At 32.2% G+C, this 17,844-nt stretch overlaps 1 protein-coding gene across 1 annotated transcript in view; it reads left to right on the forward strand.

Annotated features, from left to right (window-relative positions):
* The window catches only part of LOC133197773 (cleavage and polyadenylation specificity factor subunit 1-like), a 29,056-nt gene extending 11,869 nt beyond the window's left edge, over positions 1–17,187 (forward strand). The window contains exons 17-37 of the mRNA XM_061333978.1: positions 52–193; positions 763–938; positions 1,654–1,796; positions 2,067–2,162; positions 2,660–2,738; positions 3,222–3,322; positions 3,558–3,660; positions 4,100–4,471; positions 4,611–4,727; positions 4,872–4,962; positions 5,323–5,407; positions 7,086–7,227; positions 7,327–7,395; positions 7,576–7,659; positions 7,975–8,151; positions 8,921–8,987; positions 9,612–9,659; positions 10,689–10,847; positions 11,257–11,386; positions 11,812–11,950; positions 16,797–17,187. Of these exons, the coding sequence (XP_061189962.1) occupies positions 52–193; positions 763–938; positions 1,654–1,796; positions 2,067–2,162; positions 2,660–2,738; positions 3,222–3,322; positions 3,558–3,660; positions 4,100–4,471; positions 4,611–4,727; positions 4,872–4,962; positions 5,323–5,407; positions 7,086–7,227; positions 7,327–7,395; positions 7,576–7,659; positions 7,975–8,151; positions 8,921–8,987; positions 9,612–9,659; positions 10,689–10,847; positions 11,257–11,386; positions 11,812–11,950; positions 16,797–16,844 (2,568 nt within the window). The 3' untranslated portion in view covers positions 16,845–17,187. The remainder of the gene's footprint in view (positions 1–51; positions 194–762; positions 939–1,653; positions 1,797–2,066; positions 2,163–2,659; positions 2,739–3,221; positions 3,323–3,557; positions 3,661–4,099; positions 4,472–4,610; positions 4,728–4,871; positions 4,963–5,322; positions 5,408–7,085; positions 7,228–7,326; positions 7,396–7,575; positions 7,660–7,974; positions 8,152–8,920; positions 8,988–9,611; positions 9,660–10,688; positions 10,848–11,256; positions 11,387–11,811; positions 11,951–16,796) is intronic.
* The last annotated feature ends 657 nt before the right edge of the window (positions 17,188–17,844 follow it).

Here is a 17,844-nt window from a genome sequence, read left to right on the forward strand (position 1 = left end):
ATTTCCAGATGTAATAGAGATAAATTTTTTCAATTTCGAATTTTGAAATAGATTTTGGAGACTGGTCAGGAGATGAATGAACTGGATCACAGTGGCTTCAGCACTCAAACCACGACTATCTATGCTGGAAATATTGGAGGGGACCGGTATATCCTGCAGGTTTCAGACACAGGTCTTAGGCTACTAGAGGGAGGTGAGAAGTCAGTTCAAGTAAAAGAACATGTGTAGCAGTAAACCACTGATGCATACATAATAGAATTTGTGTATCAGTAAATTGCTGATGCATATGCAATAGAATGTGTGTATCAGTAGACCACTCATGCATTTGCAATACATGTAGAACGTGTTTATCAGTAAATTACTGATGTATACATAACAGAAGGTGTGTATTAGTAAACCTTTGTTGCATATATGTACAATGACAAGTAAATGAGTTTAAATGGATTTTTTTGGAACAATTTATTAAGGACTAAATTTTAAGAAGGGCACTGCAAGGTGGAGCATCCCCTTGCAAAGAGCATATCGATCCCAATATAAATTATTGCATGCTTGCGCAACTTCCTTTATGCATGCACATACACACACACACACACACACACAAGCACATTACTATATCCTCTCCAACTTCGTTGCAAGGGGATAAAAAACACTTAGAAGAGCATATTTTCACGTGATGTAAATTTTTTTTACCTCATTTTTTCAAACTTAGTTTGCTTCATGTATGAGCAGTGTGCAACTTACTGAGAACTTTCTTTTATGTAGTGAGGCAAATTCAGCATATCCCCTTGGATACAGGATCCCCCGTCATTCAGTGTTCAGTGGCAGATCCTTATATTGTGTTACTGACACAGGAGGGACAGATCTTGATGTTTACCCTCAGGACAGAGGCCGTGGGACTTGGGGTCCGTCTAGTGGTGGGGAGGCCATCCATCTCTCAGGTAGGTCACAAGTTTTGGCATCCTTATTTGCTCATATTTGCAATAATTCAAAGTTACATGTGTGCGTATATCACACTGTCTTCTCACTGAAACAGGTGATATTTAATATCTAGTTGGAAAGGGGTATACAATGTATGTAAAAAGATGTGATTGCTTGTCTCCCTAATGTATGAAGAACTACTTAAAGCTAGCTTGTACAAAGTAACAAGAATGTATACTGTAGATTCCTTATTTTTTGCGAGTACTTATTTTCACGAATTGGCTCTTAAACATCAAATCACGAGAAAAATAATTCGCGAGTGGACAGTTGATCAAGGGATTTTACATTGATTTCAGCATCATACAAAAAAAAGCGAGTAATTTTATTTCGCTTAATAACGCGATGATTAATTCCTTGCGTATATTTAGGAATATACAATATTGAACAGTATGAGTTGTGGATACTTGTTTATACTTGCCTCTACATGTAACTTAAGTTTGATTAATTGAAATGTTTGAGAAGCCTGATAAAAGTTTTGAATGAAATTAAGTTTTCAAAATGTGTTGATTGACTGTATATTGTGGCATGCTTACATGCATATATGAGGTTCTGGATTTCTTGGCTTTGATTATCTCATTATGAATAAAGATGGTAATTACATCTATATAAAGAAACACATTGTGAAATAATGTTTTTGAGAATTGAGCTATAAATTTGTATATATGTTAATTTCAGCATTCTAGAGTAGAGGTGATAAGTGCTTATAAGGATGTGAGTGGCCTGTTTACCTGTATGAACCAGGTGGATGAGATACAAACCACACCTGATACCAAGTCAGCAAAAACTGTGGCTGAGAGATCATTTAGCATTGATGCCAAGTAAGAATTTAGTTAACCTGTAAATACTAAGCTGATTCATTCACTGGTTCAAATTCTGGTTTCCAGTTTAACGAGCACCTTCAGGGGTCTGAGTCCAGACTCTGATCTTTCCCTGAACATTTTTCCACTTTCTTCGTGCAAAAAGTGAAATTGGTTTTAAGCTAAGATTTTTTGTTTCGATTATGTCAACTTCAGGTTATTATCATTTATCACATTTTATATCTGTTTTTTTTTTTATGCTGATATGAAATTTTTTTATTATAATGATAGAACAGCAGATGAGGAGGATGAACTGTTATATGGAGACAGTGAGGCCCCAGTATTCCAGAGCTCTGTTAACATGAGTCAGCCATCAGAGACAGACAGGTAAACTCAGGGTAATTCTACAAAAATTTCACTGGAGTAAGAGTTTTGTCAATTTTTGATATATTGATTTGAGAAAAAAAAATTATAAATTCATTTTTATGTGCGAATTCATTTTTATATGCAAATGAAATGTTACTGTTGAATTTTTATTAACATGCAAATTTTGTCTTGATAAAATTACTATAATAAAGTAATATTGAACTCATTTCACTTACCAACAATAAGAGTTGCTTACTATTAATTTATTACTACCTATTATAGTTGAACTTTGTTATCTCGAGCACCCATATCTCGAATACCAGGGATATCTCACAGCCATGAGTTGGCAGTCTCAACCAACTTTCCTTATGTTTATTAACCTCGTTGTTTTGAATCCTCGGATATTTCGAAGTTTAATCTTAGTCCCATCAAGTTCAAGGTAACGAGGTTTGATGGTACTTAAAAATAAGATAAGAATTTATGTAATGTCTTACTATTTATGTTAACTTGTATTTTAGTCCTACAAAAGAGAAGAAACAAACGGTGTCTAAGCCCACTTACTGGCTTCTGTTGTGTCGAGAGAATGGTGTGCTGGAGGTATGTAACGATATGTAACAATTAAAATATAGTGCTTAACGACATACGCAACGTACCTTACCTACTGATAATTTTTCAGAATATTCTTCATTTAAGATTATAGTGCCATCAGATGTTTGTAGACAAAAAATCAGCATGCATTACCAGGGGTTTTGAAAAGATATCAATTGATGAAAATTCTTGTATAATTCAAAGGAAAATAAACAAAAATTACTAAACATATATTCTAGATGTTTTGTTTATCAAACTTGTTTTAGAAGAAGTGTACAACAGCGTATAAAGACAAGTAGCACACAGTTCCTTCAAGTATTGGAACTCTTCAACTCCAGGGAAAAAAGACAAAGTTCAAACTAAGTTGCATATGTCCTTAAGTACAGTACATATATGTATCCTCATCAATGTTTATAGGGTAAGGACATGTAAAAGGCAATGTGTGAACCTGGAAGTTAACACTTTGACAGCACATCATTCTTTTTAATGCAGATTTACAGCATGCCGGATTATAAAATGGTGTACTATGTAAAGAATTTCCCAATGGGTCAGAAACTCTTGGTGGACTCTGTACAGGTCACAAAAGAGGCAAGGTATGTTTGAGATATTTGCCTATAATTTTCAGCTTTTCCTTTGAACATCTAAACACTTATTTTAAATTAGTTCTCTTAAAAGAAAATTTTTTTTTATGACTGAGGTATTTGACTTTTGTAAAAAATGAAATGCATGTAGATGTAGGTTAATTGATATTTACTCATTCATGTATCATATATGTTTTTGTCGCCCTTTCGTGTATCATTTATGTATTTTTGTTGCCGTTTCTTGTAGCTCAATTGGAGAGAGGCAGGAGAAGATGAATGCAGAATGTCCCTCCCTGAAGGAGCTACTGATGGTAGGGCTGGGTTATAAAGACTCTCGTCCACATCTACTGGTAAGAAACATCAAAAATAAAACTTCAATGAATGATAAACAATGTACTTTCTTAAACTTGTTATAATGTTGATAAAGATTAAATAAGCATTCCTCTGTTCTTTTCATAATAAATATTTTCTCACATAATAAACCATATACATATACATGTACTTTTTAAAAAAAAAAATTGTATATGCAGTGAACTTTTGTTTGATGATATTAAAGTAATAGGGATAAGTAGAAAACACATGTATCTATTATAGCAACCAAAATATGAATGTAAGTCTCAACTAAGATATGTAAAACACTCAAACACATGTATTTTAATGTTTTTGTCAAGTTGAGATGGCATGTTGAGTGATGTGTGTGTAAAATGTAGGCAGGAATAGAGAGTTAGCATTCACAGTTATTATTTTTTTGTACTATATTGTTTGGAAGCATTTAAATTTTATTTTCAGGCCAGGGTTGAAGATGATCTCTACATATATGAGGCATTCAGCTATCCTCAGTCCACTATTGACAATCACCTAAAGTTAAGATTCAAGAAAATTCAGCATGATCTCATTCTTCGAGAGAAACGCACAAAAAGTAAGAAGAAAGATCCTGAGGAGTTCCGAAAGGATGAGAAAAAAGTGGGAAAGATGAGATATTTTAAAGATGTAGCAGGTTATAGTGGTGTGTTTATCTGTGGAGCCTATCCTCACTGGATATTTGTCACCTCCCGGGGCAGTCTTCGGATCCACCCCATGGGGATCGATGGGCCAGTGTGGTGCTTCTCTGAATTCCATAATGTCAACTGTCCTCATGGATTTTTATACTTCAACAAAATGGTAATGTGATATGCATTTTTTTTTTACAATTCAAGTGGCACAGTAAATGTTATCGCAATAAATGAGACATTGCATTAGATAGAAAATGCTGCAGTAAATGCAAATTTTGAAGTTATGTTTTTATTTAAATGCATTTCAGGGAGAGCTCAGGATCAGTGTCTTGCCGACTCATCTGACTTATGATGCCCCCTGGCCAGTTCGTAAGGTACCCCTGCGATGTACCCCACACTTTGTAGCCTACCACTTTGAGAGTAAGGTAATACCTCCTCTTTGTAAGCAGTTTGTACATAAATCTCAAATTTGTGGGGAGAAATTCTAGAGAAGAGCTTTGGTATTGAAGATGAATAATTTTTTCTATGTGGACAAGGTTTATTTGTTTTGAAATGTAATACATTTGTAGATCTATGCAGTGGTGACAAGCATCCCAGAGATCTGTAATAAACTTCCAAAGACAACCACGGAGGAAAGAGAATGGGACGTCATAGAGAAAGGTAACAGCAAGATCATCTCTATAGAGAATAGATCATCTCTATAAAGAATAATCATCTTTGACAGGGTCAAAGTTGAACTGCTTAGATAGTTGTTGGGCTTTATGGTTATTGTAAATAGTATATTAATGTTCCTCAGGTAAGTTTGGCTATTTAAAGTGATTGTTTTAGAAGAAATTATTTTGATAAGAGCTCAAGTCACCACTATTATTGATGTGATGCTTTGTTTCTTTGCACTAGTTCACAACACAGTTTACCTCAAATGGGTAATGCTCAAATACATGTATCATTAAAAAGATGTCAATTTTCCAAGATGAGACAGCTATATGGACATTTTAATCATTAATAAACTTTGTCTTGTAGATGAGAGATTCATTTACCCCAACATTCCTCGTTTTACACTACAGCTGTACAGTCCCACATCATGGGAAGTTGTTCCAAACACAAAGTAAGGCAACCTTAAAAAATAAAGTACAGTTGAACTTCAGTATCTCGAACACGGATATCTCAAATTTGATGGATACGTCGAAGTGATATTGAAGTCCCAAGTGCTTATTTCTGAAGTATTTTACCCCGGATATCTTGAAACCTCGGATATCGAGAAGTATTTTCTTGGTCCGTTGAAATTCGAGATAACGAGGTTTGACTGTACATGTAAATCAAAAAGACGTACTGAGCACTGTATGTCTGTTAAAGGGAATTTACAAATCTCTACTCATAATTTGCATATTTGAACTAAGAAGTCTTTATACCCAAATACATGGACCTGTATAATACATGTTGAAATTTTTATACCCCCTGCAAACGAAGTTTAGGGGGGGTATATTAGAATCAGCATGTCCGTCTGTCTGTCTAGCTGTCCGTCTGTCTGAAGATGAGATTGTGTCTGGACCATTTCTTGGAAACTGTTGCAAGGATTTATCTGAAAATTTGTACACTTATTATTCACCATATGAAGGTGTGCACCTGGTATTTTCATTATGATTGGATAATTTTTTTGCATTTTACAGGTGTTTTTTTTTTTCATTTTTATTATGTGGTTTTGTCCGTATCTGTTCCCAGAGACTATTGCATAGATTTGTGTGAAAATTTGTACACTTATTATTTACCATATGAAGATGTGCACCTGGTATTTTCAACATTATTTGATAATTTTTCTGCATTTTACAGGTGTTTTTTTTTTCACATTTTTATTGACTTAGTCATTTCGGGTTCATGTCTAAGGTTTGAGACATAGAATCTAGCTAGAACAGATCTGTACAAAATGTGAACTACAGCTAAAAACTACTCATTAGAACTAAAAAAAAAATCACAAAGTATTAAAAACAGTTTTTACATTACACAGCAGATAGTGTAAATCCATTTGTCCCTTGGGAGTAATGAGTGGACATGCATCCAGTTAAAGATTAATTAATGGTTCAGTGTGGGAAGCTGTTAGGGCATCTCTGATCAAGCAGGTCTTATCTATATCTCCTGGGAATTGGGCAGAAAGAAATAAAGATCTCTGTTTTCTAAGTCTCTTAATTGTAATTTATGTCTGTCAAAATACATAGTTACTAGAACCAGCCTTTTATTTTTAAAATGAGTTTGATATAAAGGTACTGTATTAAGATCAATTTGATTTTGTATAATTAATTATGATATTTTTTTTTCAACAATCAGTTTGCAGAGTGTCATGTCTCACAAAGATGACAGATAGTTCATAGTTGCAAACTATTTTTTAAATGTAATAAAAAACACTGTAATTATTAGTATTGATGTTTTAATAGGCTGCACCTTAGTTTCATTCATTAAAAAAAATATAATGAGTAATTAAATTTTCACTCTAAATGTTTAAACAAATTGTGAACACCTCTCACATCTAGAAAACATTAGTGATTTGGTCCTTCTCTCAAAAACCCAGGAGGGGGTATTTGTCCATTTTGGACAGTTCTAGTTGAAGTTTTTTCCATAAATAGTTGGAGTGACAGCAAATTAAGTAAGCAGAAAGTATACTTCTTACTGGTAGATGTCAACATCAGTAAAAAGAGGGTTACTGATTATTATATGCATACTTTAAAATATTTAATACAGGTATATGAATTGATACTTTTGGGCTTGCTCATTTAGTCTTAATTTTTCTGCAGAATTGATTGTGAAGAATGGGAACATGTGATATGTATGAAAACCATCCGACTGAGATCTGAAGAAACCTTGTCCGGGTTCAAGTCCTACATCGTCATGGGAACAAATTTGTCACTAGGGGAGGAGTGCACTTCCAGAGGAAGGGTAAGCATTTTCTTGTCAACACTATTTGACAACAAAGTTTGTTAAGATCAGTTGAATTCTTTGCAAGTATAATTAGTTATATGATTATTTATTGTGCAGGTGATCATAGCAGATATCATAGAAGTTGTGCCTGAGCCAGGCATGCCTTTAACCAAACACAAAATAAAGGTGGGTTACTTTGAGTTCAAATTTAAGTATACTAAGCACTGTCCAATTACACTACAGTGTATATGTATTTTGCAATTCTTACATAAAGAAGGAGCAAAAAGTTTTTTTTTCAGTTAAATTAAGCCACCATTTACTGTACTTGTGTATCCTTGCTATGATATATATTTGTTTTCTTTGCAGACTGTTTATGAAAAGGAACAGAAGGGGCCGGTGACTGCAATAGCTGATATCAATGGTCTTCTGATCACAGCTATAGGGCAAAAGGTACACACATCAAAATCTGTAGTTTCAAATTCATGTTTACATGTATGTTCTACAGAACTGAAACTGTACATTGCTTGAAAATTGTAGAGAAGTAAATAAAGCAGTCATATAAAATTGTTCTAGATTTTCAAAAGTGTGAAAGCTGTGCATTTTTGATAGAGATAATTTTGAAAAGTCTTAAGCTGCAGATAGTGGATGTGTTTGTATGTATACAGTGCATCTTATCCTTTAGTTATAACAAATATCCACCGTACAGTTTTATGGCAAAATGTTGGATCTTAGAATTACAGTGCATGAATTTGTTTTTTTTTTCAGTTATACATATGGCAGCTAAAAGACAATGATCTGATGGGCGTGGCCTTCATTGACACTCAGATCTACATCCACACACTAGTCACCATTAAACACATCATCCTGGCTGGGGACATTCTCAAAAGTATTTCTGTCTACCAGTATCAGGAGGAGTACAAAGTTCTTTCCATTGTTAGCAGGGTAAGTGTCAGAGGAGGGTATTGTCTGTAGTGAAAAAAAGTGTGATACACTTATTTTAAAAAAAAATAAGTGTTAGTGATATCTGTAGAGAAAGAGTGTCGCTGATATACAGTGTCTGTTATGGAAGAACTGGCATCATCTACATGTATAGTGATTTAAAATAAAAACCTTTTACATAAATAGATAAAAAAAAAGCAGGCTTTCTTTTTCAAAGAATTACAGTGATTTGATAGTCTTATTAACTAGCTTGCAAAGAATTCAATTCAACATTGAATACTGTGTATGGGAATTTTTGCCCCAATTTATTTTTGCTCCTTTAGCCCTTATCACAAGGGACAAATTTTAAGAAAACAGAGTAATCCCTGTAACACAGCTGTGTCTGCAAAAATTTCAAATGGGGCAAAATTGTTTTCAAATGTAATAAGACAAAAATAATCTTGTATACATTATTCATGTACATGTATATGCATAAAACTAACTTTGACCTTAAATCTTACATGTTTACCAAAGAGTTCAATTTTTAGAATTACATGTAGCTTACAAAGGATTAAATTGGACTTTGAATATTCAAGTATTTACTTAGAATTCCTCAACTTCAATTAAAAATGTTACATACATGTATTTCTAACAAAGTTTAAATTCTAGAATTGAACCACTTCTAAAAACTTGTATAACATAGTCTCTGCATGGTGAATGTCACTTCTTTTACCTGCTATACACAAAATACTTTAAATGAATTTAAGAGTGTACATTTTCTCTTATTTTACAGGATCCTAGGCCCTTAGAAGTATATACAACAGATTTTCTGATTGACAACACACATTTGTGTTTTGTGGGTAAGAACTCATATATTCCCAAGGAATACTAAAACATTTATTTAGTAAATTGAAGTTAAAGCAACTACATGTACATGGGCCCATTCTACTGTATGTGTACTTAAAAGAGCGGGCTTAAAATTTAGCAGCTTTGGCATGGACAAGGATGCGCTAATTCATAGTCATGAATCAGTGCATCCTTGTCCATGCCAAGGCCTCTAAAATATAAAGCCCGCTCTTTTAAGGACTACTGTGAAGAAATGAATAAATACAATGCACGGCACAGACTTCTGAAGTGCTAATTCATGATTACGCCAACAATGCCATGCTCGGTTATTGCGCTAAATTTTGAATACCCCAATTTATGTACGTGTACAGTATTTCTAGAATACTCATACAATCTAATATTAATTGACAAGAAGGAATATATTAAAGAAAGTTTTTAGAATCCAATAAAAAAAAATTCCAGTTATGTTTTTACACAAGCATATTAAAGGACAAACTTTTATTCAGCTTTGAAAGTCCATATGACTGTGACAAATGTTAGATATTTACTTTCCTGTTACATATTTACTTTCCTGTTACATATTTACTTTCCTGTGACATATTTTACTTTCCTGTTACTTATTGACTTTCCTGTTACAGTGGCTGACAGGATGAAGAATCTTGTTGTGTATGCTTATCAACCAGAAGGTAATACAGTGTACATATCCATCATATACAGTGTACATATCTATCATATACAGTGTACATATCTATCATATACAGTGTACATATCCATCATATACAGTGTACATATCCATCATATACAGTGTACATATCTATCATATACAGTGTACATATCTATCATATACAGTGTACATATCTATCATATACAGTGTACATATCTATCATATACAGTGTACATATCCATCATATACAGTGTACATATCCATCATATACAGTGTACATATCCATCATATACAGTGTACATATCTATCATATACAGTGTACATATCCATCATATACAGTGTACATATCCAACATATACAGTGTACATATCCATCATATACATTGTACATATCCATCATATACAGTGTACATATCCATCATATACAGTGTACATATCCATCATGTACAGTGTACATATACATATACAGTGTACATATACATCATATACAGTGTACATATACATCATATACAGTGTACATGTACAGTGTACATATCCATCATATACAGTGTACATATACATCATGTACAGTGTACATACATCATATACAGTATGCATACATCATATACAGAGTACATATCCATCATATACAGTGTACATATCCATCATATACATTGTACATATCCATCATATACAGTGTACATATACATCATATACAGTGTACATATACATCATGTACAGTGTACATATACATCATATACAGTGTACATGTACATCATATACAGTGTACATGTACATCATATACAGTGTATATGTACATATACATCATACTGTCTCATTTCAATCTGTAGAATTTGTCAATAATTTAGTGCATTTTTATTTAACTAAGTACTGATTCAATAAACATGTATACTGTACATAAACAAGAAGCATTTGCAAAGGACTGAATTGAATCATAGCATTAGAACAGTGTGTCACATTTACTCGAGAATTACCTGCATTGTAAATATTAGCCACACACATACAAATGGATGTATAATTAATTATGTGGTGGACTATATTTCAATTTACAGCCAGAGAAAGCCATGGTGGGCAGAGATTGATTCGTAAGGCAGATTTCAATTCTGGCTCCCACATCAACAGTATGTTCAGGGTGCGATGTAAACTCTATGATCCGTCCTCAGATAAACGAATGACGGGGGCCTCGGAGAAGAGACACATCACTTATTTCGGTAGGTTTTTCCTAGTGCTTGGTAAAAAAAAAAATCAAACCAAAAATAGGTATTGGATAAAAAAATTGTACAAATGACAGAAATAATATGTAACAATTATTTTTTCTCATAAGATTTATTTTGAGAAAGTCATTCATGAAGGTATAAACTGACTATTTACCTTATTGTAAATCACCTATATTTCATGTGCTTTAATTTTATTTTTTATGAAATGTAGCATTGCATTTATTCACAAGATGAATAGTCGATGTTACATGTACTTCTGATATCATTGAGAAGAACTACTTCACATCCAGATATCCTTGTGAAATTACATAAATTAATAAAGTTCTTGCCATTTAATTGTGATTTGAAGTGTAATGGGTCAATGATTGCAATGGTCAGTGTAAAATCTGTGTCTATTTTACAGCAACATTGGATGGCAGCTTAGGTTTTATCTTACCATTATCTGAGAAGGTGTATAGAAGACTGTTTATGTTACAAAACGCTCTGGTCACTCACATACCTCATGTGGCAGGCCTTAATCCTCGAACATATAGGTAAAGTATATATATTGGGAATTACTTTGGATTCTTAGCTCACCTTAAAAAGCTGTCCAAACACCACATTTTAAAAAAATGTTCAATTGCATTGTTCCAAATACATGCACATTTATTGCAGATTAATTTGGTTTTTAACTTTTCTCAATTGATAAGGATTATTTGCAAGTACTGTAAAATCAAATATTTTCCTGGGGGGTCACATTTTCGAGGTTTGAGGAAAAAAATATTGATTGTAGGGATTTGATTCTGTGGTTGGAAAAGTGTTGAATAGTTATGTACATGTATTAATGAAATTTAACATTTTGTGGTGGATATAAATTCATGGATCTCTTCATACCTCATCAGTACATGTTGTGATTTCTTTGCAAAATGTGTTTCTTTTTATGCACAAATTTACGATGCTTTCTTTCATTTCATTAAAGGCATGTTGTTTCAACATTTCCTGAACTAAGAAATCCCCAGAAAAATATTCTAGATGGAGAGCTTTTATGGAAATATACAAACTTAAGTATCATGGAAAAAATAGAGATAGCCAAACGTCTGGGTACATCAAATGAGCAGGTCAGTATGAAATATGAAACAAGTTTACAATCAGGGAATGTTTGCACTATAATAAAAATCTCTCTTGAAACAGTCTGCCTTAAAAGGGCCTGGACACACACTACTGTAATAACTAAAAAGCACTGAGAATCTAACAAAACCCTGAGGAAGTATTGAGTTGTACTGAGAAAACTCTGAGTGGTACTGAATAAACTGAGGTAGTCCTGAGTAGAACTGAGGTTTTCACTGTGGACACTGAGGAAATACTGAGAGGCACTGATATTTACTCTGTTGGTACTGAGGGATACTGAGGTGGCTCTGAGGGCACTGAGCTGATACTGAGTAGCCCTGAGGTTTAAAACTGTGGCTACTGAGGTGATCCTGAGTGACACTGAGGCTATTTGTTTCGAAAATTACTATATTCTTTTGAGTTTTATTGTAAAATAATGGTCAAATTTCTTTATTTTAAACTCTCGTCAAATCAAAATGTGTAGGTACAAGTATTTTGAAACCTAACGCCAACAATTTAACTGGAATTGTTTTTCCTTCTCATTCATTGAATTAAATGAATTATTTGCATTTGGAATTTTTAAAGGGATATTTAATTAAGTGTTCTATGCATAAATTTTTTGAAATATGATATCTGTTTTATTTGTCTTTGGTATCAACCAATTAGTTAATTATTTGTGAAATTTCTTTTTTTTTTAAAATTTATTTAACCAATATTAAACATCATGATAAATAGTTTATGCTGTCCAATAATTCTCGATCCACACCTGAATGTTTAGAGTGAGTTACGATTCTTCTGTGCAAATACAGGAGTCCTGATAAATGTCAGGATAATGGTAATGTTTCAAACATATTCGATTGCATGGCACACATAAAAATTTTGATGAACATGTTGCAACCTTTCCTGGTAAAATGTAATGTCAGGTAAAAGTTACAACGATTCTCAAACATCTTTTACTTGAAAGTTGTTCGTTTCTGATGATCAATATCATAAAAATAAATAATAAATAGATAAAATATTATTAAATGAATAAATAAATAATTATAGCAAAAACTTTTTAAATGATCTTTAATTAATGAAAGCAAACATATATAGAGAAATAAAGCAGTGATGTGTCACAGATTAACTTAACAACTTATTAAAATAAATTTTACTGTATATTAGAATTATATGAAATAGATGTATTTTGACTGATATAAATCATTCATTGCGTATTTTTAATGCTATTACTATTATCATCATTTAAGCTGTTGGTGCAACATCTTAAAAAGAAATATTTCGAATTTCAAAATCATATCCCATATCACATTGCATTGTCATGTTGTAAATTTACCGGGTCAATAAATACAAGTAGCTGTCACTTTGTAAATTTTGTATTTACTGTCACTCGGTTAATTCAAAATTTTACAACATGCACGAAAGCATTTGAAAATTTTTTTTTTTTTGACCTATCGCAAATTATGAAAATTATTTTGAAAATGGACATGGGGAATAACTGAAAGTTTTGTTATATGTGCTTGTTATTAATTAAAATGAACACCGACAGCATTAAATAATACAGGTAAGTTATGTTTTATGCTCAGGTGATATTTTGTAAGAAAAAGTTTGCCGATTGTTTCAGCACACACGCAAAAGAAAGTAGTTAGAATCGTTAAAGGAATTAAGATATTCAAAGTTTAAAGTTTGGGGTCTACGTGTAAAACACATGGCGCTAAAATTGTAATAACATGTAGTTATATAATATCAAATCATGCAATCTTTGTTACAACGCACTTTGAAAAATTACGCACTTTGAAAAAAAATTTCAAAGTGCGTTAATTTTGTGACCACGTTAACTCACTTTGAAAAAAAAAAAATTTCTTTTCAAAGTGCGTTAATATCGACCATATTAACGCAGTTTGAAAAAAAAAATTGTGCACGGCTTGGTCAATATTCTTGCAAATTTTAGGTATGATAAATAATTATTTGAACCTGGTTGGATAACTTTTCGGTGATGACGTCAGGATCTGAGATATAGACGTTTTAAAGATTTTTAGGAGTTGTCTTGTTTCCAAAGGTTCTTGTACATGTAACTGTTATAAAAGGGAAATGGGTCCTAGAAATAATGGAGGAATGCTTTTTTAATAGCACAGTTTCGTTTCTTTTTTTTCTTTTCTTTTTTAAATTTTATCCAGTCTCTAATAGGTTCGGTAGATGTGACTTAAAGCATCGCATTTTTCTTAGGGAAAAGGGAGCAATCATGATTTTTCCATACCATGAAAATTCTCTCTCTCTCTCTCTCTCTCTCTCTCTCTCACTATATTTCTATCATATGCATCTATCTATCTATTGTGAACATATATGAAACAATGGTTGACTCATTTATTTGATAGTAAGAAAATAAACCTTGGCAACATTACTCACTCGAATGAAATTTTTACCTCGATCACTAATAACTTTTTCTCAAAAAGTTATGCAGTCAGATTACTTTGAAATCTGTAATTTGATATAAAAACGCTAGACATGTTTAATTACCATGTAAAAGTATTTTTTCTGAGGAATCATTGTGGATATATTTTTGAATAAAGATTATGCGGCTCTCTTCTTTAATATAATAGGGTTCGTATTTTTTTTTCAGGGAAGCTTATCTCAATTTTTTCATCTATTTTACGTTAACTCAGATTTATTGAAAGAAATAATATCAATGAGGGTAGATCAATTCATCAGTGTTTCGGAAGAAATGTAACAAATTAATGCTGTCTATTATTAAAATCTAAGTCCAAAATTTTTGTTTTATACGTATTTTTTCGAAGTGCGTTGAGTGTCTCCATGGTAAAAAATGTTGATGTACACTCTTAACGCACTTTGAAAAAAAATTTCAAAGTGCATTGATTTAGTCCAAAATTTAACGCACTTTGAAATAATTTTTCAAAGTGTGTTGATTCTGTCCCAATTTTAACGCACTTTGAATTTTTTTTTCAAAGTGCGTAATTTTTTCAAAGTGTGTTGCCACAAATCTTTCATGTTTGGAAAACAATTGATCTGTTAATCAGACTGATAGCAAGTATACTTAAATTATATAACCCACGCTTGATTTACCAGGAACTTATCATTGTCATAGCTGCGTATACATGTTTTCTCGGTGATAACGCAAAAATAAGACATTAAATATAGTAAATGAAAATAAATTATAACTCCGTTTAAAATCCATCTTTTATTTTATTTTGACTAGTTCTAGTTATCCTACAGTATTTTTTCACTGTAATGTACAGAAGTTGAAGTTAATATTTTCTCAAATTTTCTGTATAATATCATGACTTTATATGTTGCTATAGCATTTCACATGGAAATATAATAAAAAACTTATTCTATCTGGAAATTATTGAAACTATGAATATTTCAGGACATGTTTGATAAACACATTCTTGCACTTTCACAAAGTAAACTTTATCCTTAATACTTAAGAAAAGTAGAAATTTTGTTGTGTATTAATGAAAAATATTAAAACTATAATCCAGAAAATTCAGAGTAAAAATGCAAGAAAGAAAAACCAACTTACCAGTATTATCAGTCCTTGCTCAGTGATGTGTGCAGAGTTTAACAAATTGAACACACCCGGTGAAACATGAACTGTTTTTGTAAACAGGGCACAAGCTCTGTTATTTTTAATGTTTACGTTTCACTGCATGTGTAATAATGATACAAATATAGCCCTCTCATGAGATCGATCCATAGATACATGTATATGGATTTCACAGAAAATATCGACAGAGCACGTAGTGCGAGGTCAGTATGCTTTTCTGTGAAGTCAATATCTCTATGGATTGACCAAATGAGAGGGCTACATTTGTTATATTATTTTTTCTAGAAATTTTAAATATTGGGAATAAGGCACAAGTTTTCTTTCTTGTCCTTTTTTTTAACACATAGAGACTATAGATCAAAATAAATTAAGCTGTTTAATGTAATTGTGTTTCCTTTATACTAATCGAGTAATTTAGGGAATTTACTTATTTAGCTACATTTGTTTTTTTTATGTTTTGTGTTGATTTATGAAAATCATATCTGATATGTGTTAATATAGAGTAGATCCTTATTCAAGGCATTGTTATGTTTCACCAGTTATTACAGAACATTACAATTATAAATAAAGGAGTTGAAGTTTGATTATTTTCCCAGAAACATCAAGTTATACACTGAATTAGCTATGGTGAATTCAGCACTGTTATTGTTTTACTGAAGATTATCTCCATTTTTAAAAACATCAAGATGATATGCATTTCAAAATCTTTAGATAGTAATGCAAGTCAAAATGCTCTTATATACTTGATCATGTGATTAAGTTTGAGCCAATCAGAGAACTGGAATAAATGAGAAAAATAATATTGGAATTTATCATCATGTTGCATTATGGGATATCCCTTTGCACTGAGAATATTATATGTTCATGCATATGTATGCAAATCACATGAACAGATGATAGGAATGTGTACCAGGTACATGTTCAGTTGAATCTTGGCATCTCAAACACCATTATCTCTAATACCATGAATATGTCAAGGTTATTTGGAAGTCCCAACCCCTTATTCTTTAATTATTTTACCTTGAATATTTCGAATCCTTGGATATCTCGAAGTTTTTTCTCTACCATTTAGTTCGAGATAACGAGATTTGACTGTACATTCACTGTACATGCTCACTTGAACAGAATTTTTTTTTCACTTGTTAGATCTGATAAGTGTATGTGAGTTTGCAAGTTTTATCATATCATTGTAAATGCCTCTTACTAATACATTAATTTTCAGACTTTATTTATGTACTGTCTTTGTTTTAATTTTTTAAATAATTTTTTTTTAATAAATAATTCAATTATTTCAGATCATGGATGATTTAATGGAAATTGACCGACTCACTGCCCATTTCTGATTTTCCAAACCAATATCATTGACTTGATCTCACACAAGTGAAAGTGACTTGAGTTTGATACAATTTTGAATGGATCATCTTGCTTTGGTACAAAGCTCATGAGCTGGTGTAGCCAAAGGAAAAGTGTTGTGCTATATTTTGAACATTTTCATACTGGAAGAGCCTAGCTCTACAATGTAGTCAAAGACATCAAAATATAAAAGATGGGTTTTAAGAAATAGGCTCTGAAAAGCCATTACATAAAAGCATGTACATTTAGGAATAAAGATTTCATCCTCATTTATTGTTTATGAATCATTGTCGTCTTTGTTAAATGATAATAAAAACAACTTATAACAGAAAATGGGTTTTTTAAATCTGTAATTACAAAATTCCATCCTATATACACTGTACAGACTACAGAATGTTTTGCTTGTTTTCAGAAATATATTTCTAAGGGGACTTTGTAGTACTGTGAATGGTGCTCTCAAATTGATAGAGGTTGAAGTTGAATATTGAATTTATTTCGCGAGTGGGCAAAGGCCATAAGTGCTGAGTACAGGTCTAAATTTGTAGCCCTTCACCAGCAAGTTGTTCTCAATATGAATGAAAAATTCTTGAAAGGGACGTTAAACAACAAACCAACAAATAAATCTTTCTCTGGATTGCTGTCATTTGAAAGCATTGTAGTACATGTACATGACTTTGAACTATATACTTACCAATCTTATACCTGTTACTGTAAATCTTATATGATGTCAAACAATAACAGGCATAAGGAGTGAGACTAAAAACCACCAAAATTAATCTTTAAAAATCTTTTTAATTCCTGGACACCAAGCAGTCAAATTGTTGGCATGATTATAACAAGCAATGCGTGAAAAAAAACTGTGGCCTCAGGGTGAGGTGTTTTGGATTGAGGAGGGGCTTTGTTGATTATATTGTGAAAATAATGCAGTAATTCTTTGTAAATCTCTTCTCCTGGGTTTTAGCAGATAAACTAAGTGCATTGTAATGAAGA

The sequence above is a fragment of the Saccostrea echinata genome, unplaced genomic scaffold, assembly GCF_033153115.1.
Source record: "Saccostrea echinata isolate AGI-Se365-2 ecotype Australia unplaced genomic scaffold, CSIRO_AGI_Sech_v1 ptg000030l, whole genome shotgun sequence".
Lineage (NCBI taxonomy): Eukaryota > Metazoa > Mollusca > Bivalvia > Ostreida > Ostreidae > Saccostrea > Saccostrea echinata.